The 27,437-nt window shown below is 40.1% G+C and overlaps 1 protein-coding gene across 1 annotated transcript; it reads left to right on the top strand.

Moving 5' to 3' along the window:
• The first annotated feature begins 289 nt into the window (after nt 1-289).
• LOC121730438 (cilia- and flagella-associated protein 43) lies at nt 290-26,420 on the top strand. Its single transcript, XM_042119468.1, has 31 exons — nt 290-354; nt 5,834-5,997; nt 6,711-6,812; nt 7,664-7,826; nt 8,575-8,785; nt 11,734-11,862; nt 11,942-12,129; nt 12,282-12,384; nt 12,575-12,823; nt 13,255-13,390; nt 13,477-13,637; nt 13,720-13,873; nt 13,996-14,229; nt 14,326-14,543; nt 14,660-14,806; nt 14,917-15,074; nt 15,304-15,514; nt 15,593-15,713; nt 15,855-15,973; nt 16,229-16,396; nt 16,679-16,852; nt 16,926-17,053; nt 17,185-17,379; nt 17,756-17,881; nt 18,032-18,137; nt 18,454-18,612; nt 19,916-20,029; nt 20,525-20,668; nt 21,034-21,186; nt 24,527-24,663; nt 26,242-26,420. Exons 1-31 carry the CDS (start codon nt 308-310, stop codon nt 26,381-26,383), a joined length of 4,761 nt encoding a protein of 1,586 aa, XP_041975402.1. The 5' UTR covers nt 290-307; the 3' UTR covers nt 26,384-26,420.
• Nucleotides 26,421-27,437: the final 1,017 nt, after the last annotated feature.

A 27,437-nucleotide genomic window follows, 5' to 3' on the forward strand; every position in this document is an offset into this window, starting at 1 on the left:
CCTAAATAAAAATTTTAATGTTGAAAATAAATTATTGTTTTAATTTAATTCGTTGTTATCAGATGTATTATTTTGCTTTTAAATGTTTGTTGTAAACAAAAATAAAATAAAAGATGCAGCCTAGCAACGGCGGTCTTTTTGTTATAGTCGGAATGGGTAACAAAAAGAATTGCTTTTTAATGCAATTATAAATTAAAACAATACACTCATTACAATAAAATCATTTTATTTAGTGTTCTTCATAATATCAAGCTAGATAATTCATAATTTGAACAGTGAGACAGCTGTTATAGACGGTTTAAAGACGATGGTAGAGGATAATTTGAAATCTGATGGCGAAAAAGCTCAAGTCAGGTAACGAAGTATATTCATATTTTATTACCATCACCATATTAAAACATTGTTTGTATTAGAGCCCCCGCAGACTGCAGACTTTCTATCAGCCGATAGTTTGGTCGGGTTGGGCTATTAGCGCACACACTACGCCAACTAAACAGTTAGGTTGGTGGTGAGTGCGCAGACTAGCCAACTTCATTCACTTTTACACCATTCGGATTCAAAACAATCGGCGTGGTGTGCGCGCGTGGAAGTACGTTATTAGCATCGGCACCGGCAGTACGGCAGTTTGCTGATAGTTAAGTTTGAAGGCAATCGTATAGCACATAAAACCTAATCATCGGCCGACTCGGTATCGTTGTAAGCTCAGAACAGGAAAATAAGGTTGTAAGGCTTCTTACAGACGAACGGCACGTGTCGGCGGCACGTGTCGCCGGCAGTCGACGGCAGCCGTTGACAGTTTATGACGCTTGCAGCGGGCTTACCACGACCTTTCCTAAAAGTATCATGTTTCTAGAACACTTTGTTGTAAGATTCCAATAATATTACCGTACTTACTCACTTTTTAAATAATATAATTTTACTAAAAAACATAAAAAAATGCAAAACATTGTTAAATCCGCTGTGAAAAATCACCTTTTTTAGGGTTCCGTAGCCAAATGGCAAAAAACGGAACCCTTATAGATTCGTCATGTCTGTCTGCCTGTCTGTCTGTCTGTCTGTCTGTCTGTCTGTCTGTCCGTCCGTATGTCACAGACACTTTTCTCCGAAACTATAAGAGTTATACTATTGAAACTTGGCAAGTAGATGTAATCTGTGAACCGCTTTAAGATTTTGATACAAAAATGGAAAAATTATTAAAAATTTTAGGGGTCCCCATAGATACAACTGAAACAAAAAAAAAATTCATCTAACCTATGGATGTGGGGTATCTATATGGATAGGTCTTCAAAAATCATATTGAGGTTTCTAATATCATTTTTTTCTAACCTGAATAGTTTGCGAGAGAGACTCTTCCAAAGTGATAAAATGTGTCCCCCCCCCTCTAACTTCTAAAGTAAGTCTAAAAAAATATATGATGTACATTACTACAAAACCTACCAACGAAAATTGGTTCGAACGAGATCTAGCCCGTAATTTTTTTTATACGTCATAAATGGTAAACCTTAATTTAACTTTCATTAAATCAACTGAAATATGAAAATAAATCAAAATCTCTTAATTTCATAAAAATAAACCTTATTGCTGCTGCGGAACCTTTCATGGGCGAGTCCAACTCGCACTTGGGCGGTTTTTTTTTAAAACGCTAGCTTGAAGTGATAAATGCTCATCTGTCAAACGGTGTCGCTTTGTAGGAATACGCTCTTTTCTTGAAGGTTTGCAGGTCGTATCGGTCTGGAAATACTGCTGGTAACAGTTCATTCTAGAGTTTTACAGTGCGCGGCAGAAAGTTACGCGAAAAACGCACTGTGGAAAACTGCCACCCATCAAGGTGATAAGGATGGTATGTTTTTCGCGTGGGACGATAGCGAAAAGTTGCAGGTGGTATGATTCCGAACAATTCCTCAGAGCACTCCCCGTGATGATATCGGAACTGGACTTCGCTCGATATATTGACGCCAAGTATCTCAATGCTAGGGGAGATGGTTAAAGATGTGCCCTCGAAACGAGGATAAACGACCATTGGTGACTTTTTAGTGGTGAACGCGCAGACTTGTGTCTTGGTGGGGTTGAACTGGACTAAGTTACGTCTACCCCATTCAGAGACCTTCTCCAATGAATTCTCCACCTTAGACACAAGTTCGTTTCGACTCTCAGTGACATTTTGCCGAGAAATATTAGGGGAGCCGGTATATACAGCATCACCTGTACTATCATCCGCATAGCAATGAATGCCGTTGGTTTGTAACATGTCATTGATATGCAGTATGAATAGAGTAGGCGATAGTACACAGCCCTGAGGGACACCAGCATTAACAGACTGAGTTTCCGAGCATTCGCCGTCAACTACGACCTTTATGCTTCTGTCTGCTAAGAAACTAGTGACCCACTTACATAATTTCTCGGGCAGCCCGTATAATGGAAGCTTTGATAGCAGTGCTTTATGCCAAACCCGATCAAAGGCCTTCGCAATGTCCAAACTAACAGCCAATGCCTCTCCCTTCGACTCAATTGCCTGAGCCCAACGATGAGTCAGGTATGCCAAGAGATCACCAGCCGAGCGACCCTTACGGAACCCGTATTGTTTGTCGCTTAGCAATCCCTGGCCGTCCAAGTATCGAAGAAGCTGGCTATTGATAATGGATTCCATTATCTTCGAGAAGGGAGAGGTTATAGCGATTGGTCTGTAGTTGGAAGGATTTGAGCGGTCACCTTTTTTGGGGATCGGGTGCACCAAGGCTGTCTTTCAGGAAGCCGGGACGATGCCATTGCAATAGGAGAGCTGAAAAAGACGCGTCAAGCCCGGAGCCAACTGTGGAGCACACTTTTTCAACACAAGGCGGGATTCCGTCAGGCCCACTCGACTTTTGGATATCAAGGGAACAGAGAGCTTTTCGCACTGAGCGCTGATGAAACCGAATATCCGACATGATGCTCGTGCATCGCGGTATGGTCGGCGGTTTCTGCCCCCCGTCATCCAGGGTCGAGTTTGACGCAAAGAGCTTGCCCAGAAGATCGGCTTTGTCCTTTGCGTCCTGGGCCAACGATCCATTTCCTACGTGTAGGGATGGTAGGGTTGGCTTGCAGAAATTTTCTTCAATAGCTTTGGCCAGAGACCAGAATGCACGGGTTCCCGAGGGGAGGCACTCAAGTCTCTTGCCAATTCTATTGACGTGCTGTGTTGCTTTGCCCGAGTAATCTCTTTCTTGAGGGACCTAGAGGCAACGTTGTACTCCTTTTTATATGTGCTGGTATTTAAATCTCGAGCAGAAACTGCGTTGGCCCAGGATTGGTAAGCCCCCTGCTTCCGGCGAGAAGCTTTTTTGGGAGATGAACCAAACCAGGGACGAAATCTGCCGCCAGTTGGCACTACAGAGGTCGGAATGAAAAGTTCCATCCCCTGCATCACCACATCGGCAACAGAGTTGGCAGTGTTGTCGGGATCATCCGGCGAGAAGCACACGTGCCCCCAAGGATAGGATACAAAAAACGACCGCATCCCATCCCAGTCTGCTGACTTGTAGTGCCACACACGACGGTATTTAACAGCGCGCTGTCTTAACACCGTCGTAAGTGGCACAGAACTCCTAACAAGGCAATGATCCGATGAGCCAAGTGGTGCGGTTACGGATATTTGGTAGCCGTCAGGATTTGAAGCCAGTAGGAGGTCCAACAAGGAAGGTTTCTGACCATCCACATCTGGGATTCGCGTAGGCGTAGTAACCAGTTGTGTCAAGTCGTTCGCAAGGGCAAAGTTGCAGACAGATCTCCCCGCATGATCAGTTTTACTGGAATTGAGCCAGTCGGCGTGGTGGGCATTAAAGTCGCCAAGTATTATGATCTCTGCGGATGGGATCTGCTGCTGCACAAAATCTGAAGCAGCTTGCAGGTGCTCCAAGAGTCGGTCCGTCTCGGGGTCACCACTATGGGACCTACATAGGCACGCATAGACGCGAGGGTGGTCGTCGCAATCTATGCGGAGCCATAATTTTGATAGCTCTATGACCTTAAAATTGCTGATGCGGCGAGAGCTGATATCATCTCTGATATACACACACACTCCAGCTTTGGGTAGAAAGGAGTGCTCGAGGTAATACCCTGGGTGGGAAAGGTATGATGTGTCACTCGGAGATGATATCTGCGTCTCGGTTAAAAAGAGCAAAGCCGGCTTTGGCGTCTCAAGGTGGTAATGGACAGCATTAAGGTTGGAGTGTAATCCCCTGATATTACAAAAGTCCATGTTTAATATCGAGGGGGGTGCCTTTGTGTGTTTGCTCTTGCCCCGAGCAGATTGGAGCGCAGTTTTGCCCTCCCCAGAATACGAGGGGCAGCCTGGACGTCCACGTTCAGTTCCAGGAGTTCCTGAGCCTGGACTTCCAGAGAGGGATTCTCCAACGCAGTTGGTACTCTCCTGGGATAACAAATTGTTTTTCAACTGCGGCATTTCTAGGGGGGTAGGGGATTGGGCCTCCGGTAAACTCACTCACTCGGCGAAACACAGCGCAAGCGCTGTTTCACGCCAGCTGCCGATACAGTAGACGTACTGTAAAAAAAATATCCGTTTGATGCGAGACGTCCGTTGCGTACGATACCGACCTGTGGACGCTTACCTTTACGCGGTACCTACGTCACAACTGCAAGCGTGATAAACTGTCGACGGCTGCCGTCGACTGCCAACGACTGCCGCCGACACGCGCCGCCAACTGCCGTCGACTACCGCCGACACGTGCCGTCGTCTGCCGTCGACTGCCGCCGACGCGTGCCGCTGTAAGCGCTCTAATATGAGCACTTCCATATAGCTTCATAAATCATACTGTGCCTCTACCATGAGTTTAAAGCTATAGAATTTATCGATACTCGATACCGACTACGTAAATTTTTAGTATGGCAAATTTTACAGCGCCTCTAGCGGTTACTTGCGGAACTAAAATCGCCATACAAAATATTTACGTAGTCAGTATCGAGTAGCGATAAATACTATCCCCTTTACTTATAAACGCTGTATAAGCTTTGAATAGTTATACAGTGTTTTGTCTTCTTCAATCCAATTAAAAATGTCACTTGTGTGACAGGAACAAAACACTGTATAACTATTCAAAGCTTATACAACGTTTATTAGTAAGGGGGTATAGCTTTAAACTCATGGTAGAGCTACTGATCGAGAGCCAAACCAAACTATCGACCGATAGAAAGTCTGCAGTCTGCGGGGGCTTTTATTATTTAATGTGTCTGTCTGTTGACTGTTACGTCTTCACGTTCACTAATAATCATCGCTTAACCGATTTAGACGAAATGCGCGATTAGGTATGTACTTATTAATACGTCCTATTTCCTTTCTTGACAGTCGACACTCAAAGTCAATACCTATTATCTAATATTGGTTTAACACCTTAAGCGTGCCGAGGTCTTTACCTCTATGAACATAGATACACACTTACGCATTAAAAATATTGATATCATTATAGATAGTTTGAGTAATAATTTTATTAGTTATTTTTCCTAAGTTTTTTACTTGTATTATATTGGCATGGATTGAATCGTCAACACCCAGCTTACTCTGAAATCATTCATACTTAAGCGAATTTTAAGCGCTCATCGCAAAAATCCGCATTCATACAATTTGTATAGAAGTGGATGCGTGTATCGCACACTGTGTCGGGGCGCAGCCGATTTCCGATTCCATACAAATTGTATGGAGGCGGATTTTTTCGATGAGCCCCGGCACGCTGAGCCCCGGCACGGCCCGTCTCAGTGTGCTCACTCCTTAAAGAGTCATAAACTCATGAATAATGATATACAATGCCATGTTTCGACGACTTATCTTTATTCCATACAGATGGGCGATACCCCAGCGTGTACATTTCATGACGTTTATTGGTCGAGATGTGTTGGCGGTAGCTCACGATGTCTTCATCATATTTTTCAACTTAAAATATAACACAGAACACGTGTATGAAGCCAACTGTTTTGAAAAAGGAGATGGGGTTGATGTCATTGCCGGTACGTATTTTTTACCCGATTTAGCAAAGTCAAAATAAGGAGTGATAATTTAGCAGTATCCATCATAAACTCAAACTCAAAATTTTTTATTTAGAATATTTTTTCCAAATATTCTCTGAACGTCGTGAATATACTTACCATCATAGTTCTACTGGTTCTTTAGGAGTGATAATCTATGTACATATTATATTATATACTAGCTGTCCCGGCAAACGTTTCTTTGCCATATAAAGTATTTCGCCCGTATTATTTTATTGAAGTGACCAAATAAGTATGTCACCATGGCAACGTTCATCGCTATCCCGTCGCACAAACAATGGTCGCCGTCAGTCTCGAGTTGTAATAATTTACTATAAATTATTTTTTCAACAAATTCACTTATCAATATAAAAAGTAGCCGGTAGCCGATTCTCAGACCCACTGAATATGCATATAAAATTTGGTTAAAACCAGTAAAGCCGTTTCGGAGGAGTACGCGGCCTAACATTGTGACACGAGAATTTTATATATAAGATTATAGTTCTATATCGTTCTTCTACTCTACTGGTTCGACCTTAATGAGGCATCATAAAAAGAGGTGCATATTACCCTTATACCTATGTTACGCCGGCTGGTAACAAAGGTAGGAGGCTAATTATAGAAGTTTAAATACAAAAATATTGGCTTAGTTGTTTTGTGACACTCAGTTTTTATCTAGATTTCCCAATTTTTAGGCTATAAAACAAACACGTTTGCGTTTGCTGAGAAATGTACGCCAACCCCACGTATCCTAGTCATGACGTATCCAGCATTGAAAATTGTTGCCGAACTGAAGGGTAAGAAGCATTATTATCATAGACTTTAATTATATATTATTGTAGGCCAAGCACAACCTTAACATCCCTTTAAAATACACAATTTTCGTTCTCCTTGGGATGAGGAGCGAGCGGGCGGTGGCATGGGCGCCGACAGAAATAAGTTCCAAGTGGTGCAGATTTTAGTTTTCTTTCTTTTCTTTTTACTTTTTACGAACAACAGTGACTGTCTATTTACGTCAACAGAATACATTTAGGGCGGATTCGACCAAACGAGAGTAAAATTTTACTCGAGTATAACTGTTTCCTAATCTAAGAGTATTAGCTGGTTTTGCGTTTTTTTTACTTGTAATCCAAGAATAAGGTTACTACACGGGAGTAAATATTTACACGGGCTATTTTGGTGGAGTAAATATTATTAAACTGAGAATAGTTGCACAACAGGGTATCAACTGTCGCGGTCGGTGTCATTGTGAACTATAATTGTCATTTTATTTCATACTCTTCGAGTAACTTGGTAAAACGCAAACGAAGATATCCTGGAGTAAATTGAAGGAGTAAAATTATTCTCAGTATAGTCACACTCGTGTAACTTCAAGTTTGGTCGAATCGGGCCTTAGTGCCGAAACATTACGAACTATCTTTGTACGGCATGGTAAAATGATTTCCAATAGACGGCTTTTTATTTCAATAATTCCTGTTGATCCCGAGATTCCCAAGGAGTGCAAGTGCACCTGGCACCCCTGGCCCCCACTGCCGGCGCCCATGGGCGGTGGCAATACTTAGCTATGTCTTGGTTTGTATAATATATAAAAACCAAGCTGGTAATATCTGAGATATTAGAATATAAGTGTCCAAAACATATTTTCTAGACCACGAAGTAAATCGCTACAAGGCTCTTGCTATGATGGAAAACGAGCTGCTAGCGGGCGTCAGTGGATTCCCGCAGTACGCGCTGTCGGTGTGGAGCTGGCGGAGCCGGCAGCGGCTGCTGTCTATCCCCACGGCCGTGGTGCGGCGGAGGCAAAGCATTGTGTAAGGCCATGATTATGAACTGTTAGAGCGCTTACAGACGAACGGCATATGTCGGCGGCAGTCAACGGCAAGCGACGGCACGTATCGGCGGCAGTCGACGGCAGCCGTCGACAGTTTATCACGCTTGCAGTTGTGACGTCCTGCATAAAGGTAAGCGTCCACAGGTCGGTATCGTACGGAACGGCCGTCTCGCATCAAACGGATAATTTTTTCACAGTACGTCCACTGTATCAGCAGCGTACGGATTACCGACTAGCCTAGTAAATGATTGATGATGAATGATGAATGTTTGCATTTTTACTGTTTTTTAGTAAAAATATATTTGAAAAGTGAGTACGGTAATGTTATTGTAATCTTACAACAAAGCTTTCTGGAAACATGATCGTTTTAGAAAAGGTCGTGGTAGGCCACCTGCAAGCATCATAAACTATCAACGATGCTGCCGTCGACTACCGTCAACTGCCGCGGACACGTGCCGTCGACTGCCGTCAACTGCCGCCGACACGTGCCGTTCGTCTGTAAGAAGCCTACAGTGGATCTCCATAGCATGCGCGGTGTTGAGTTTAATTTTAGAGAACCAATTTCGTTGAAACGTATTGTATGAAAATTGAAATACTATGACTTCTAGTAAAAATATGGCGTAGTTTTTATTCTAACAAAATGTACAGTTCTGTGCGATAAATTACGAGAAACTTGAATAAGCTGATAACTCATGACATAATACATGAATAAAATACAACTCTTTCAGGCCAAGTCGCACTCACCTCATGATAGGCCAGTGTTGGGAGGGCGGGATCAACGTGTGGGAAGTGACTCAGTGCCACAAGGTCGCCTTGGTGATGAAGCGGCCCCTGGATGAGGCTACGGGGTGGGAGGTCTCTGACCCTCCCCTCAGGGCCATCTGCTGGAGCAGCGACGGTCAACTCTATGCTATTGACGAGAATGCTCATTTATACAGCGTAAGTGCTACTATGCAAATTGGATGTGCTTTTTATCTTTATGTTAAGGTAACTGAATCTTAATTTGGTGTTTAACATAACTAGTTAAAAGCCGAGCTTTGTGAGGGCTCGCATCATCACACTTTGACTGACAGATGATAACATTATACATCTATATAAAAATAGAAATTACTATGTTAAAGCACAAATCAATAGGCGTAATAGTTTTTCTGTAAAATGTACCACAAAATGTTCAGGTTGTGGGATATACTAGGACTTGCTTCGCTCGCCCTGATAAAATACACCTTCTCTAAGCTTTTTACAAAATAACGACCACATTTCAAATTGTTGGTTACCAGATTCTTTTACTCGTGTCTTTAAAATATGATGGCACCTAAAAGGCATTTTTTTACTGTTACTTAATACCTGGTCTATCCTCACTCACGTCTTCAATTAAAGACATGAGTGGATGAATTAGTTACCGGAACTAACATTTTGCAACAAAAGAACAATTACAAATTATTTTCTTCAAATAACTTGAACAACCTTGTGACTTACCTACTTCATCAGCTTATATAACATGTTTAGCTAAACATAGAATCCACATTTTTTTGACTTCAAATCAGGTTTCCTTGTCCTAGAGCCTCCATTTATATAAAAAGAACGTTAGTTTTCAAATTGTTAATAACCGATTTATTTCACTCATGTGACATGTCTTAGAAATAGTATGATGGCACCTAAAGTGCATGTCTAATAGAAAAATATATTATTATGAAGTGAAAAAAATATATTACATAATCTTTATGGCGTAGCAAGGCTACGGGATATGAACGTAGGCCTATACATCACTCGTAGCAAGGCTACGGGATACGAACGTAGGCCTCTACGTCACTCGTAGCAAGGCTACGGGATACGAACGTAGGCCTCTACGTCACTCGTAGCAAGGCTACGGGATACGAACGTAGGCCTCTACGTCACTCGTAGCAAGGCTACGGGATACGAACGTAGGCCTCTACGTCACTCGTAGCAAGGCTACGGGATACGAACGTAGGCCTCTACGTCACTCGTAGCAAGGCTACGGGATACGAACGTAGGCCTCTACGTCACTCGTAGCAAGGCTACGGGATACGAACGTAGGCCTCTACGTCACTCGTAGCAAGGCTACGGGATATGAACGTAGGCCTATACATCACTCGTAGCAAGGCTACGGGATACGAACGTAGGCCTCTACGTCACTCGTAGCAAGGCTACGGGATACGAACGTAGGCCTCTACGTCACTCGTAGCAAGGCTACGGGATACCAACGTAGGCCTCTACGTCACTCGTAGCAAGGCTACGGGATACGAATGTAGGCCTCTACGTCACTCGTAGCAAGGCTACGGGATCCGAACGTTGGCCTCTACGTCACTCGTAGCAAGGCTACGGGATCCGAACGTAGGCCTCTACGTCACTCGTAGCAAGGCTACGGGATACGAACGTAGGCCTCTACGTCACTCGTAGCAAGGCTACGGGATATGAACGTAGGCCTCTACGTCACTCGTAGCAAGGCTACGGGATACCAACGTAGGCCTCTACGTCACTCGTAGCAAGGCTACGGGATACGAATGTAGGCCTCTACGTCACTCGTAGCAAGGCTACGGGATCCGAACGTTGGCCTCTACGTCACTCGTAGCAAGGCTACGGGATCCGACCGTAGGCATCTACGTCGCTCGTAGCAAGGCTACGGGATACGAACGTAGGCCTCTACGTCACTCGTAGCAAGGCTACGGGATATGAACGTAGGCCTCTACGTCACTCGTAGCAAGGCTACGGGATATGAACGTAGGCCTCTACGTCACTCGTAGCAAGGCTACGGGATACGAACGTAGGCCTCTACGTCACTCGTAGCAAGGCTACGGGATACGAACGTAGGCCTCTACGTCACTCGTAGCAAGGCTACGGGATATGAACGTAGGCCTATACATCACTCGTAGCAAGGCTACGGGATACGAACGTAGGCCTCTACGTCACTCGTAGCAAGGCTACGGGATACGAACGTAGGCCTCTACGTCACTCGTAGCAAGGCTACGGGATACCAACGTAGGCCTCTACGTCACTCGTAGCAAGGCTACGGGATACGAACGTAGGCCTCTACGTCACTCGTAGCAAGGCTACGGGATCCGAACGTTGGCCTCTACGTCACTCGTAGCAAGGCTACGGGATCCGAACGTAGGCCTCTACGTCACTCGTAGCAAGGCTACGGGATACGAACGTAGGCCTCTACGTCACTCGTAGCAAGGCTACGGGATATGAACGTAGGCCTCTACGTCACTCGTAGCAAGGCTACGGGATACGAACGTAGGCCTCTACGTCACTCGTAGCAAGGCTACAGGTAAGAACGTAGGCCTCTACGTCACTCGTAGCAAGGCTACGGGATAAGAACGTAGGCCTCTACGTCACTCGTAGCAAGGCTACGGGATATGAACGTAGGCCTCTACGTCACTCGTAGCAAGGCTACGGGATACGAACGTAGGCCTCTACGTCACTCGTAGCAAGGCTACAGGTAAGAACGTAGGCCTCTACGTCACTCGTAGCAAGGCTACGGGATAAGAACGTAGGCCTCTACGTCACTCGTAGCAAGGCTACGGGATCCGACCGTAGGCATCTACGTCGCTCGTAGCAAGGCTACGGGATACGAACGTAGGCCTCTACGTCACTCGTAGCAAGGCTACGGGATACGAACGTAGGCCTCTACGTCACTCGTAGCAAGGCTACGGGATACGACCGTAGGCATCTACGTCGCTCGTAGCAAGGCTACGGGATACGAACGTAGGCCTCTACGTCACTCGTAGCAAGGCTACGGGATCCGACCGTAGGCATCTACGTCGCTCGTAGCAAGGCTACGGGATACGAACGTAGGCCTCTACGTCGCTCGTAGCACTTTGCTACGGTTACGCTACGCGCCACGCTTTCTTTGTTTTACTTTTCAGTTGACTTTCGATGGGGTTGGTTTGGTGAAACAGTTGGAATGGTCGGAAAATATAGAAGGGAAAAACCGAACCTGTATGTGTACGTACAACACCGGAATGTTAATTTATGGGCCAGACAACTGTGTTAGAGTGAGTGACAATTATGTGATTAATATTATCTCTATTTTCAGCTATATATATGTAAGTAACTGTTATCTTTTAACTATAGGTACTTAAAAAGTCAGATACGAAATGGACAGTGAGCTGGTTTTATAGACCAAGAGATGTCGTGATTAAACTAGTTTCAAATTTTGCGACTGATTTAGCTATCATGTGGACTGAAAAGGGATTTGTTTACAAGATAACGACGGAATTGGAAGATAACATTGAAGCCAAATTAATATCATTTAAACAGAGGTATTTCTATGAATTAAACTTTTTTATATTTACAGAAAGTATAAAAGTTATAATAAACCTTTCTTGAATTGATATTTACTTCAAATTTTCGAGAACAATATCACATTATTATTATTTTAACCAGCAATCAAAGTAAGTATTTATTTATTCAGAAACATTAAAAAGATCCAACTCCTTGCTCCGAGCTATGCACATATTGTGACACTGGATGATGGCGGCACGCTCTGTAGTTACGAGGTGATGACTGGAAAATTGGTAAGAGACAACCTACAATAACTCCTCCGTGGTAATAGTAGTTTACTGGTTGGAACTTTGAAATGACTTAAGCCTAGTGGCTCGGTTTTAATCAAACCGTGGTTTGGTTTTAATCGAACCACAAAATCGTTATGGCATCTAATATTAACAAGGTATAAATGTTTTACGAATAACAATTGTATTGGCACAGGAAACAATAAAATATCTAAGCGGAGAGGACATAACTTTACAAGCGAGTCCGACAGACCCATTGCTAGTAGTGGTCGGCGCGGTTGAACCAAACTATGGCCTGGCCTTACTCAAATGGGAACACAACGACCTGCAAAAGATTGGCGAAGCTTGTCTCACGTATCAAATTATATCCAAAGCAACGTTTTCCCCTGATGGCAGGACTTTAGTAGTCGCTGCTATGTCCGCTGGCGATGTATTTATTTATAACGTAAGTTCATAATATATTATATCTGTCTCTCTGTCTGTTACTTTTTCACGCCCAAGCCGCTGAACCAATTTTGCTGAAATTTGGTATGGAGATACTTTGAGTCCCGGGAAAGGACATAGGATACTTTTTATCTCGGAAAAATGTGCGGTGTTGCAAAAAAATAGCAACGTAGTTGTGGGCGTCATCAAGTTAACAATATCTTAAGTTTGGCACAAAGACTGGGCCAATATTTAAAATTATTTTAAAGGTTTTTGGTGTTAAACGCTGCTGTGATCACTACTAATCCGTTATAATGCAACACCTTTATTAACGTAATACACGATATTCTAAAAAAATACCATTTTCTGGTAGTTTTATGATTGACATTGCTAGGGTTTACGGCAACCGATATAAGGGCGTGCATAATAATTAAAAAGAAGTCACTATTTTAGGTAAGTGAAGATTTTAAGTTGAGTTTAATGACGTACACGGAACTTGGACGCAGTCTTGTCGACTGTGTTCTAATGCAAGTCGGTGAGCTTGTGAGGCTATTTTGCGTGGTACTCTCCTCGGACCAACATGCAATTGGTAAGTACTGTTCGTTTGAATATTATTTACCGAAAATATTTCCTTCAGTAAATATCATCTACGGAAATTATATAATTATTTTACAGGTGAACGTATAATATGCATAAACGCGAAAACTGGTGAAAAAAACAAATTAGAGGGTAAGCTGGCAGGTCCCTACTCACAACTAGTGTCTGCAGGACCCGGCAAGATCCTAGCCGTGCCACACCGCTCGACACAAATGCATCTACTAGAATTCATTGCATTGGTAAGTATAGCTTTACTAACCAAATGACGCCTTGTCATTCCAATCTTCAAGAGATTATAAGTTGTTCTTGTAAAAATTACAGAACGACATAGTACATTTGAAGATGCATCCAGCTATAAACACGGGTCACGAACTTAAACAGTACAATATCGTATATAATGACGAAAGTGTGTTGACTTATGGATACGACGGCACCGCTATATTCCAACATCTTCATCATACTGAAGAAAATGAGGGTATGAAGCTATGAACATTATATATTTTCATAACTTAGATCATGTAGCTACTCTGGAAGGTAGGATTTAATCATTTATCTTTGAATTTAAGACTTGTAAACGATCTTCACTTACTTTTCTAGATTTAATGAAACTAGTAGTCACTCATCGCTATGAAGGAGGCATCAAAGAAGCTTGTATTGACAACAAGAAATCAGTGCTGGTACATTTAGCAAATCATGGGACGAGCTCAGTGCATCTTTTGCAAAGTGAAGATTCGAATAACGAAGTAACTTTTGAACCGCCAGATCCACTAATGTTTGAAGAATATTACTATGATAGTAACAATGTTATAACTATTTTCGATAAAGATGCAAGTAAGATCTTTATCTTTTATAAATTTAGTTGAATTAATTAAAGTGAGTTGATAAAAACATACCTTAAAATAAATGTCAAACTTATTGTAAATACAGAGAACTATTTGGATGAGGAAGAAGAGAAAAAAATAAAAGAGGAAGAGATAGCATCGAAACAGCAACGCGACGAAATAATTTTATCATTAGAGAGCGTTAAGATACAACTTGTAGATTTACTCGAAAATAACCTGCAGTCGAACGAGCCAGAATATCCGCAGTTACCTCTCAGTGAATTCTTGTTACATTCGGAATATAAAAGGGATAGGCAAAAGCAGGTAAACATTTTCAATTTTAATGATTATAATCAAAGTACTTTCCAAAGCCAAACTTTATAATGCTTTTGCTTTTCATAAACTTTGTTTTCATAACTCTATAAAAGATTTAATTCCAGGCGGAAAAAGAGCGAGAACAAATACAAATAGAAACAGACGCCCGCATTCAAGCATTGAACAAAGTATCTGATTGGATCAAGAAGCATTGCTGGGACGTGGTTTTGACGCCATGTACCAAACTCTTTGCAATTTTCAGTCATTATCAAGTAATTTATTTATTTTATTCCTATTAGAGTACTAGATTTTGCGTGTGGAATTTAAATATTTACAACTTAAAGATAAAAAAAACTCATAAAGCACTTTCACTATGATTTAGGTAGAAAATTTCGCAGTTTTACCAACTCAACGCAACAATTGGCCAGAATTGCAGCAAATCGAAGCTCTTAGAACAATTGAAATGGAAAACGACAGTGATGTTTTTCGACCTGAAGAAGAACAAATGGAAACCATTAGTGTAGACGATAAGGCTTTAGCGTAAATACAATTTTTCTTTTTATTCTACAACTAAACCACAATAAAGAACGCCTAGCCTACCTACACACGTGGTCAAGTTTATTTCTGTGCCAAATAACATAAAATCGATCCAGTAGTTTGAGAGATTGGCGCGTTAAAAGGAACAAACTCCTCACCTTTACAATATAAGTATATTAAAGTTAGTTAAATTATTTACCACCTAATATCAAAAATTATTGACTCATTTTAGCTTAGTTTCTCAAACAACTGAAGTCGAAGGCTGGAAAAGCTTACAATCACAAACGCCCATACTTTCGGAGACGGAAATTTCAGATGAGAGTAATCCGTATGTGTTGGCTGGATCAACTGCACACGATTTGATTGAAATACCAAAAATAATGATACCGCAGACAATGAGCTACAGTTTCCTGCATATGAATTGGATGCAACACATAGTGAAGGTATATGGATCATAATATTATAAAAATAGTATCCTATTTTTTTTTATATTAATATTGAATAACTTTTTGGTACTTTAGTTAAATGTTCAAAACCTTCGATTATGGTTCAATAAGGAATTCGACGATTTGATGAATCAGAAGAAACGTGAAATGTCTCATGTCCAAAATATTAACTCAAGACTTCGGTTCATCGTTCAAGGTAAATCATTACATTTAAATTAATCAAGACTTTTTATAGCTTAGAATGCATCACCAATTCACCAACTACATAGACAATAATAAAATACTAAATAGACAACGATAAAATTATTCTATATTCATTTCCTTCTCATTATTATAGAACTAAATACGCTATCTGATCTAAGAGGCAGTTACCATCATCTCACTATTGGAATACAAGACCCGGAATGGGATCAAGAAGAACAACCGGAAAAGCTTATAAAAGTTGAAGCAGAAGAGGTGAGGGAACTCGTAGATATCATAATATTAGGCTGCCTTTCCACCAGAGCTAAGCGGAGATGTGTTGCAAGGAATGTGTTTTTTGAAAACCAATAGAATCGCTTCATTGACATGACTTTGCCATGACATCGCTCAGCGTGGCGATGCTATTGGTTCTCAAAAACACATTCCTCGCAACACAGAAACGCAGCCTTATTATTGGTAAAATAAAAAATTGTAACCGAACAAAGAACATAGAAAAGAATATTGTAACAGGTCACCGTACCACCATACATAAGCCCCAGTCAGATAGTAATACCGCCGCCCGAACCACAACCCAAAGACGATTTTCGTGAACGAGCTTTGATGGAGATGATGGATGGAGTGCTGGAGAAACTATGGCATGAGGAGATAAAGAAACCGATACAACTACCGCAGTGTATAGTAAGAATTAATAAGATCTTATCAGCTGAGAATTAGAGTTTTTCATTCTATATAGAATATTACCTATTTAAAAGCGGAAGTTAAAGTGCATGCGAAAACTACTTATAAGATTTTGATGAAATATCGTGTAGTAGTAGTTTAAGTACTGGATTAACGGATAGGATAGGGTTCCCCAATCCTATTCTTAATCCCGAAAAAATACTGACTAATCTCGTAGCACACCATAGGTTTTATTGTTGCAACAATAATAACAATTTAATATATTACTATCTTCTATTACAGATTGAAAAAGATCCGGAACATTTTAACGAAGATGACTTGCGAGAAGTATTCGACTATGAAGCTAAAGTGGCAGGTAGAAACGAAGAGAGAGACAAGTACAGGAAGATGCTTCACGCTGAGTATGCTAAACTCTCACAAACGTTGAATGAAGGAATCGTAAAGTTTAACCAAAAGGTATTAAAAATGATCACAAATTAAACAACTGTCCTTATTTTTTGTAGAATTAAATTGTTACCTATACTTACAGGTCAAAGATATGTGGCTAACAAAGCTAAAGGTAGATTCTATAATAGGACAAGAGAACTTGAATCTTATGCGCTTGAGGAGAATTAATCTCGACAGAGTTGAAAGTGCAGAGAAAATTGAAGATCTAAGGTAATTAAAAATAACTCAACCTTACATAATATTTTCTGAATTATTTAAAGTATTGCGAACATCATATTTAATAATCATATTTTATTCGCTTCTAATTTTTATCCATAATATAATAAAGTAATATTTTTAAGGCTCGAAATAAGCAAGTACGAAGCAGAGGGAGAGATGCTTCAACAGGAGCTTATAACAATACAATCAAACACCGAGCAATGCCAAGCAATCTACGAGGGACTGATCCAAAAGGAGAAACAGCAGGAAAAGACCTTCAAGAACCATTTTGTGGATGTCTCGCCCGTTGTCGCCGATCAGTGCTATAAGTTCTACAAGTACATACTTTACACGAAATACGCCAAAATGTCTTTGAAATCAAATAAAGTTTAATTTATACCGCCCGAAATGGGACTGAATGAAAGCGTCAATTTCGCATCACGCAAAGGAATTGGGGTACCGGAAAATTCTCGAGAATTCCGCGGTAGAATTCAAATATTTAATTTGTGTGGTATACTTACTCTTGATATAAAAGTTCATGATGCCATGTACAGCTTCGTTGCAAAAAATCGGTTCCATTCCATTTCGGGGCCAAATTGAGCCCTAACTATAGGAAATGAGCTAGGTCAGCCAATAATTTTTTGAATATTTCTACAAAAATTTAACTACTGCACAACCGTGTAATTATAAAACAATAAAACAAGCTGTTTGCAGGAGGCGTCCTAAATGGCAAGCCCGTGGCAATCTGACTCCAGCGGCACTGCAAGAGATGGCAACGGCAGTAGTAACAGGCGTGCGGCCACCCCTCATGCATCCCGACTGTCTAGAATTTCTCAAAAGGTAAGTCAATAGCCTCAAATAAATTATTGTTATTGTGTAAAAATAGACAGGAAATAATGAACTTTTCATCATCAAATACAGAAACGATAAAAAAATCACCAAATTAAAGTTTTGTAAACTGAAAAAAATTAATGGCCCATAAACTTTTAGCGTTGACCAGTTGGATCACATTAGCAACATGCCGCCAGTTATGGACGAGACCGTGTGGTCGACGATGTGTAGGCTGCGACGTGCCAAGATTGAAAATGAAATACGCGTATGTAAAGCTATTATTAAGCCGCGCACAAAATTAAGATCGCATGGAGAAACTGAATGGAGCAATCGACACAATATATTAACAACCTACCAATTATTATCATCTCATCTCATAATAGCGTATGTATCCCTCACTCGCCCCGCTTTCACAGCTAATTTTTCCGAGCGATCTTAAAGAATTGTGCATAGCAAACACAAATTAAAATAAAAAGTGTAGTTTTCCTTTAGCACGCTAATAATTGCTTATTTTAGAAATAAGTTTTCGTCTTGAAAGACACAAAGCTAATTGATTTTATTTTGACGTGTAACTGTAACAGTTACGTGCTATGAGCGCGGAAGTATCGTGTGCGGAGAGCGCGGCGAATGTGTGGCGCGCGGGCGTGGCGGCGCGGCGCTCGCGAGCGGCCCGCGCGCGCGCTCGCGTACTCGAACTGCGCCAGGCAACGGAGCATGATGCGCGCAACCGAACGCTGCAGGTATGGACTATACTGTGTCACTGGTGGTACACGTTCAATACTCGAGGACGTGATATTTGGCTATTATATTAGATGAAAAAAATAATATCAATTGATCACTGAGTAAATGTAGCTTAAAGTTAAATAATTATTTACCCAACGCTTGGATACCGCGCGCGGGAAGGGTAGCGGTGTGGTGTTTCTTTGATGGCGCATGCCGCCGCGCCGGCTGCATAGTATGCCTACTTGCCTAGCCGCGTAATTTACTTAGTGTCCATGATTCATTTATTTTTGGGAAATTCGGAAAAAAAATTAGAAAGTACCTAATTTTATTACATACTTATAATGAGAATCGAGTACAGAATACTTAAGGAGAGTCCTTAAGTATTGAACATGTCTCACCAGTCGTGTTGAAAATATAGGCTGTGGCCGTCGGATCGCGATTCACTGCAAAAGAACAACAAATCTACTCTCTCTTATTATGCTGCCTCAAAATACCGTGCGATGTATCTACAAGGTATTTTAAAGTGATATGCAATATAACTCTATTGAGTTATTGTTACATCTCGTTTTTGCGTTTCGTACAGAGTCGTATAGAATTTAGGACAGATATCAAAGCTGAGTCACTATAGAATTTCAGAAACTACTTTCAAGTTTTAATATGAAAAAAGAATGGAGATTAAGTCATAATATTATTATTCTAATAAAATTATATGTGTTTGAAACTTGAAAGGAATATGCCATAGTTGTAACGTGTAGCTCGTAACACAATAAGCAAAATTGTAAGTACGTAATAATAGGTCCCACACCGGTTTCGGTGACGGTGGCCGATTTCATTGAAACCAGGCCAGCAACGCAGAAGTTATATTATAGTGCCCAAGTGTGTGCGTAGTACTCAAGAGCACTCTCTATTCCTTTACTCTCATAACCCAGTGGGACGGAAGACCGACACGACTGGCGAGAGATCAGGCGCAGGACCGACTTTTTACATGCCCATCCGACGCATGGATCATCTTACTTGTCAGACAATCAGGTTTTCAGCCTGCATTGTCCTAACCAAACTTGGAAATAACATGTTTCCAACGCGGGAATCGAACCCACGAACTCCGAGTCAAGAGCCGCGCTCTATACCACTAGACCACGGAGGCGTTTTAGTAGTAAGTACGTAGAGGTGCTACGGCTATGCCCTACGAAGCTACGGAGCTACGAGCTGCCAAATTCCATTGTAGAAAGTGAAATTTTTCTGCTCGTTTCCTTTTAATTTTAACTTCTTTGCTAAGAATATTATACTGCTTATTATTTTAATGTGTAAATCAATTAACAGTTGGTCATGCGAGCGGGCCAGGTGGAAATAGTTTCGACTGGACATATCGAAGACTTCGAAGATGCTATTCTTCTTCCTCGAGACGAAATCGAGGAAATCAACAACGTCATACTAGTAAGTCTAATGTAAAACACAATTTGATTTTTACTTATATTTGTACAAATTTTATCTAAGAGCTGGTAAACAGCGTAGTTTTTTTCCGTGCACTATAGTTCTTTGCTGTATAGACTATTGCTGTATAGAATTGTACTGCAGTTACATAATGTAAATCAGCACTTACTTAAACATATTAACGGCCGTTCCCAATATTTGATCTATCTCTGGTTTTGCCCTACTAGAGATAGGAATAGCTCACAATTGACATAAAATATATGTCTCTAATGTCTAATGTGAGTTATTCCTATCTCTAGTAGGGCAAAACCAGAGATAGATCAAATATTGGGAATGGCCGTTAGTACACTACATCTCACTAATGTTTTAAAGTGTTTTTTTTTTCAGTTTTCTTTAGGCTCTACAACTCAGAAGTCAACTACCCACCTCGTTCTCGAAAAACTTTATAATGGTAGCATGTGCCAATTTAATTTCTTCGTCTTGTAAATAAAATTTTAGCAAGTGGGCGAGCTGAAGTTGAAGTTGATGCGGCAACAAGTGGAGTTCCGCAAGGGGATCCTGGCGAAGGAGTGGGAGCACGCGCAGATGAAGATGAAGCTGCGACACATGGAGCAGGAGCTCGCCTCCTATAGACGGCTCAAGGTCAGATAATATACAGACCGACTATGTTCCTAATCATTATGACTTGTCACATAATAGCGTTCTTTTTCATTTCAAATATTTTTTGTCGATCAATTTATGTGAAAAAGCAAACGTTTGTTTTTTATCGTTCGATTTATGTAAACACAAACATCTCAAAAGTAACAAATTGGTATTAATTATATTTGGCACATATTTTCAATAATCTTATCTTATCTAATACTTGTAAATTACGTCTGCACCACAGACTGGTAGTATATAGATTGATAGTGAATGAAGTTGTTTAATCTTTAAGTAAAATTATTATCTTCATGTTTAATATTTTGTTTGAAGAGGTAAATAATATTTTTACGTGATTTTTATTGCAGCTCCCCAAAGAACTACAGTGGTATCTAAAGAATAAGATGCTCGGGCGTACCGATGAACAAGAGTACATTCGAATGGAGAAAGAAATAGAGGCGTCAAAAGTGTCCGTCAACAGAGAACTTACTGAAGAGATAAAGAAAGTTGAGGAGGTTGAGGTAAAGATAAAAAATTAAAAGTTTGGCACTCGGTGACTGCCGCGGTAAAACTATTGCATAGCATTTTTATCAATTTATGCAATTATAATTCGCAAATGTGTAGTCGCACGCACACAAACACCGTGCTAAAGTCTGGCAACGCCGCACCGCACCGACCGGCACAGCCTAAAATGTTCAAACCTGCTATCGTGTCGTGTAGTGTCATTAACAATATTGCATGGGGTCTAGTCGCATTGAGAAGTCTGTGATTAAGGACGCCTTTACATAAGTCGCCAGTAGTGCGGCAGCCGCGCGACTTCTATACTAAAGAAGACTCTCAGTATGGAAGTCGCGCGGCTGCCGCACTACTGGCGACTTAATGTGAAGGCGTCCTAACCTTGACTAATGACAAATAAGTTCTAAGTATTCACATTGACTAAGCTACCCGCCACCGAAGCATACGCCATTACATAATTTTTTTTATTCCATCATTCTATTTCTTTATGCGATTGTGTTAAAAAAATGTCGACCTTACGGCCACACTCAGAGACATTTAAGGATGATTAAACTCCAATTTAATGAAGAGTTTGACAGAGAATAGGCTACGAATAATAAAAACTAAGGAATAGTATGTAAAAAAATGTTCCGATTCTACCCTCAGGGTGACAACGACAACTTCTTAAAACGACAATACAACATCTTCCGAAAACGACAACTTTCTAGAATGTCAACTTCCGAAAACGACAACTTTCTAGAATGTCAACTTCCGAAAACGACAACTTTCTAAAATGTCAACATTCGAAAATGACAACATCCTAAATCGTCAACTACCTAAAGGCGAACGCACACTTAGCCGAACCGAACGAATCGAATTCCCAGAAGGCCTTACTGGGGACCTGCCAGATTCGGCCGATTCGACGCGGGCAAATGTGCGCGGTTTCATAGGATTTCATATAAAGAATTCTAAAATTAGTTTCTTTCGGCTCGTTCCGTTCTTTCGGCTCCGATAAGTGTGCGTTCACCTTTAATTGACAACCGCCAAAATTGAGAATATCTTCATGCCGGGCTAGCACGGCCACCAGTAGAAATGCGAAAGTATGGACAAACTGTGGACATAAACTTAAGAGCTCACCTGACTCTAAAAATCCATCATCGTCCTTCTCTCTTCACACTCACGCCCGTCTTTCATATGCCAGGTGAAAAAGGACGGCGCGGAATCATCGCCGAGTTAGTTTTACTTGAATAAAAGTCGAACTATAATGATTATGAAAAAATTGTTTTGAGCTAATTTAGGTTTTATCAATACCTTTTTATATATTAAAAAATATTAAAGAAAAGACAGCAAACTTCGAAGATCCAAGCAAAAATGTGTCTAAAACAAGGTTTTTTGTAAAAAAGAAACTATCGAGCATTTTTTGAGAAATCGTGTTTTCGTCTTGAGCATTTAATCTTCATGAACTGAAGTTACTTGTGTCAAAAAAACAGTTTTCTAGACCTTACAGATTTTTGCCACTTTATGACAGACTATAATATTTGTCATAAAGTAGGATATATTATTTGAATTTTTAGGACTACAGTCTGTCATAAAGTGGCATTTTAATTGAATTTTTCGGAACGAAAAAAGATCGAAACTTCACCTTAAGTTTATCTCCACAGTTTGTCTGTACTTTCGCATTTCTACTGGTGGCCGTGCTAGCCCGGCAGGAACGATAACGCGTTCAATCCTTTTTTAAAGGACTTTTGCCGCTGACTGTACCTATTTTCATTCGTTTTGTTCCGTTCCGTAATCCGTACCCAAATGGTAAAAACGGGACGCTATTACTAAGACTGCGCTGTCCGTCTGTCTGTCTCCAGGCTGTAGCTCAAAAACCGCGATAGCAAGACAGTTAAATATTTTACAAATTATATATTTCTGTGGCCGCTATAACAACAAATACAAAAATAAATAAATAAGAGGCGCTCACATACAACAAGCGCGATTTTTTTGCCCTCTTTTGCTCGTTATTAATAATGGTAATAGGACTTGGATGGTAATAACTTTAAATATTCACAAAATACTCAGTTTAGTTGTATTTTTACTTTAATAATAAAATTAAAATAAAAAATATATAAGGGGGCTCCCATACATAAAGCCTTTTATACTTAATTACCTAGTCAATGGCACGGAACCCTTCGTGCGCGAATCCGACTCGCACTTGGCTGATTTTTTATTATTAGTATGTATTATATATATAAAACAAACTAAAAACAATTCATTTTCGAATAAACTGCACTTTACTTTTCGCGAAATGCTACATCCTCATTGCCCCATTGAAACTCTATAATAAAGGTGTTATTGTGTTCTTAAACTCCTAATTGGTCTTACTGGCATATTTAAAGTATGTCTAAGAAGAAAGCAGTATCTCTCAGCTAGATAATCCTAAAATGCAAATAGTGTTGATTTCTTTCATGAATTAATAATGAATTTCTTAAAATCTGTAAGTGAACTTATGTAAATCCTTATGAGAATATTTATTCTCTTAAAACCTAAACCTATCTTAAAACCTGAAATCACAAAAAGGGAAAGACTTATACTTACTATCAACGCCCTCTGCCCCTAACATGCAGGTACTAATAAAAAAAGTGTCGAGGTCAAATCAAGGTCATATATCGTTCTGTCTAGCCTTCAGATTTACGCCGAACGCGCTATAAGGAACTTCGACCAATATTTTTGGGGAGTCTAAAGTAGCAGTGATTTGCAACATTCCGTCGCACGACTGTGGCGCCGCATCTAGGGGACTTTTCACTTGAGATGCAATCTAACGTATAAATTAGACATTTATCATTTTCGGAATTTGTCATTTCAGGAATTTATTTTTTCGGAATCTGTCAATTTAGGAATTTGCCATTTTCGAAAGTTGACGAGTTTAGAATACACGTTCTCGGAAATTGGCATTTTCGGAAGTTGTCGTTTTGGGAAGTTGTCGTTGTCACCCTGAGGGGATTCTACAAGATGTGACCCGAATACATGCATACTTTATGCAAGAAGAGACCCGAATACATGCAAAAATTTTGTGTAATTAAAGAAGTGACAATTATTGTCAACGGCTTATTTTTGTTAATTTGAATGTATTGTTTCGTAGCTATTGCCATATTATTTTAGTGTGCGAAAAGAACCTTGACAACCAAATTCAAAACGATTGAAGTATGGGAGTTACGTCTACTTAGTTTTTATTATTCGTTGTGTATAAGGCTTATGTCAAAATCTTCAATTAATTAGTTTTAAAGAAAATAATTTAAGTCATTAATATTCGTCTCTGGATGCGGCAGTTAGTAATGTTTTATATCCTGTACAAAAAGATACATATTTTACTAATTTTAGCTTAAAAAGAGTCAAGTGGAAGCGCACTTGAAGCACTTGGAGACGCTGATCGGCAACCTCAACGCTAAAGTGTCTGAGAAGAAGTTGAACGAGGACCCACTGATGCCCATCAAAATACGAAATGTTTATAAGGAACGGTAAGTAATCTACGGTACTAAGTTAATAATATAATATTTACGGTACTAGTTTTACTTTCAGAATAGTTATATTCTAATTTCTAGTAGTTGCTTCATTGCGATTTGCATCGTCACGGCGTCGCCGCTCCGATGTTTGTAGGTATTGATAAGCTACATGATTGATGCGTTGCGTCATCGGACGCGATGTTTTGACGGAAATCGTTATATTTACGTTAAATAGAAGATCAATTGGGCGGGCAGTATGCACTATCCTGTATTGTATTATCGTGCGTCAACCGTCAACGCAACAACCAACGCAGGTGTTTAATGATGAAGCAATGCGTTATTTCGTAGTGACAACCCGACGCAACGTGCAATGTCAAATGTGGCGTCACTCCTAACTTAGGAGAGGAGTCCTAAGCTCGCTCGATATAATAAAATGGTGCTGAAAAAGATTTTTCTTAACCTGGTGGTTCACTCAATAAGTTTAAGGTTCCATTCGTTCCAACGCGAAGTTTGACGGCTACAACCCGCGATCACATATTTGATATCCTACTATCCTACTAATATGATAAAGGCGAAAGTTTGTTTGGATGTATGGATGTATGGATGTGTGGATGTGTGGATGTATGGATGTTTGTTACTCTTTCACGCAAAAACTACTGAACGGATTTTAATGAAACTTTACAATAATATAGCTTATACATCAGAATAACACATAAGCTACAATTTTAACCGACTTTCAAAATGGGGGAGGTGTTATGTTCGTTTTCTTATATTCAACGATTACTCCGCCGTTTGTTAACCGATTTTCAAAATTTTTCTTTTGGTATTTAAGGTATCATCCCAATTTGGTATTATATTCACAAAAGTGGTGATCTGATGAAGGATCCATAAGTAATCGAGGGAACTCCTCAAAACTTATAGGGAAACATGTGGTGACTTCGGTTTCGTGAGAAGTATTCTAAGCATATGCTACCAACAAGTAAGATTTTGCACCGAGATATACCTGGTATACCGTGGTTCGGAAGGTGCTGAGAGAACTCCTGATTCTTTATAGATACAAGTTTGGGAGTTTCGGCGTTGTTTTAAAAACAGAAAGCATATGCTACTATGCAAATTACATTCATCATCATCATCATCATCACTACCATATTATACCATTCCATAGTCTTTTGGATCGAGACTCGAGTTTGTCAAGCGATAATTAAAAAAAATCTATACCTACCTAATATTATAAACCTGAAGAGTATGTTTGCTTGAACGCGTCAATCTCAGGAACTACAGGTCCGATTTAAAAACTTATCTCAGTGTTAGATAGATCACTTATCGAGTAAGACTATAGGCTATATTATATTATCACGCTAAGACTAATACGACCGAAGAAACGCAGGAAAATGTGGGAAAAACGGGGGAAATATTTTTTATGGGAAAATGTACGGTTTCTGTAAAATTCCTAATTTACGCGGGCGAAGCCGCGCGGGACATCTAGTTTTGTATATAAAACTTGCCTGTGTTCTCGCGGTATAGCGGCCAAACCGCTCTTTCGCGCGGACGCATATAAATCGAGCCTAATACTTTTTTTTACCTTTGTAACAGGATGGAAACTTTGATCATGCGCAGTAAGCTCATAAGAGAAGTGCAAGCGAACCACACGAGAATAGTTCTACTGCAGACTGAGTTGGAACTACTGAGGCTGAAAACGTACCCCACCCTCGCCACGTTTAGAACACTAGAGTAACTTTAAACTTTAACGCGTAGTTTCCTAGTTAATTTCAAATTTGTAATTCGTAACTCAATGATATAAATATATAATTATACATAGAATAAATAATGAAATATATATATATTACTATGACATTTATCTTTTTTCAACCCATCTACTATAAGGCTTATCTTCATTCTTCTTTTGTTCTGTTGTTTTCTTACGTTCATTATGTTGGGTAAATAAAACAATAATTAATATGACATACAAAAGTTTATTAGTAATAATAATTATTATTTTACGACGCTATAACATGCTTTTAATCTTATAACATATTTTACTATCTACTAGTGTTGAGCGATATGAATTGGCTAATAATAATTATAATGATAAGTTCGCACGCTCCACTATCGGAGCTAAACGAGACAATAATTAACGACAGTACACTGTATATGGTCACTTTCATCTCTAGAATATGGTCTCAGATTAAGGTTGTAACAAATAACTTGTAATGAGCAATGAAGAAAAGAAGCGCAATTAAGTCAAGCTATGTCGGATTACGGATGGAACCAGAAGCGTAGCGTACCTCCGCGGGGCCCCGTATAAAAATTTGTTTGGGCTGATATAGATTTTTCTAAGGGCCCCAAGATTCACGTTGGCCGGGGTCTCGTATAATTGATACAGCATATACATATAGGTACGGCAGTAGCTACGCCCCTAGATGGAAGAAAAAATATTTCACTTTGTTCAATCCTCTTTGAATTGGAATGGTCGTTCGAAATCGTGTCTAATTACTTCCAAACAAAGGAAGATGTCACAGTTTTTTTTTTACGTCCGTGGTCACAGTATCCAAAGCGTCTTATGGTCAATTGAGACAGATGTGTTTCTAAATTTTGACCATAACTAACAAAATATATGGGTTTTTCTATAGGAAAAAAGTTATAAAGATTTTTTTTACTCTAACACTCTATAAATAAATAAATCTAAGGAACATTCTAGAGCAGTCTATAACAGCATCAATTTAGGAGGGTCGAATAACATTAACGCCCAATTTAAATTCTATAGAGATAACGATTGTAAACTATGTTTC

This window comes from Aricia agestis, chromosome 1 (assembly GCF_905147365.1).
Source record: "Aricia agestis chromosome 1, ilAriAges1.1, whole genome shotgun sequence".
NCBI lineage: Eukaryota > Metazoa > Arthropoda > Insecta > Lepidoptera > Lycaenidae > Aricia > Aricia agestis.

What these genes read in the sequence shown, in the direction of transcription:
- LOC121730438 (XM_042119468.1), top strand. Translation starts at nt 308, where the DNA reads ATGGTAGAGGATAATTTGAAATCTGATGGCGAAAAAGCTCAAGTCAG. An exon ending in AGGTGATGACTGGAAAATTG is followed by an intron (nt 12,385 to 12,574) that starts GTAAGAGACAAC and finishes GTATTGGCACAG; the next exon opens with GAAACAATAAAATATCTAAG. An exon ending in TATTTTCGATAAAGATGCAA is followed by an intron (nt 14,230 to 14,325) that starts GTAAGATCTTTA and finishes TTGTAAATACAG; the next exon opens with AGAACTATTTGGATGAGGAA.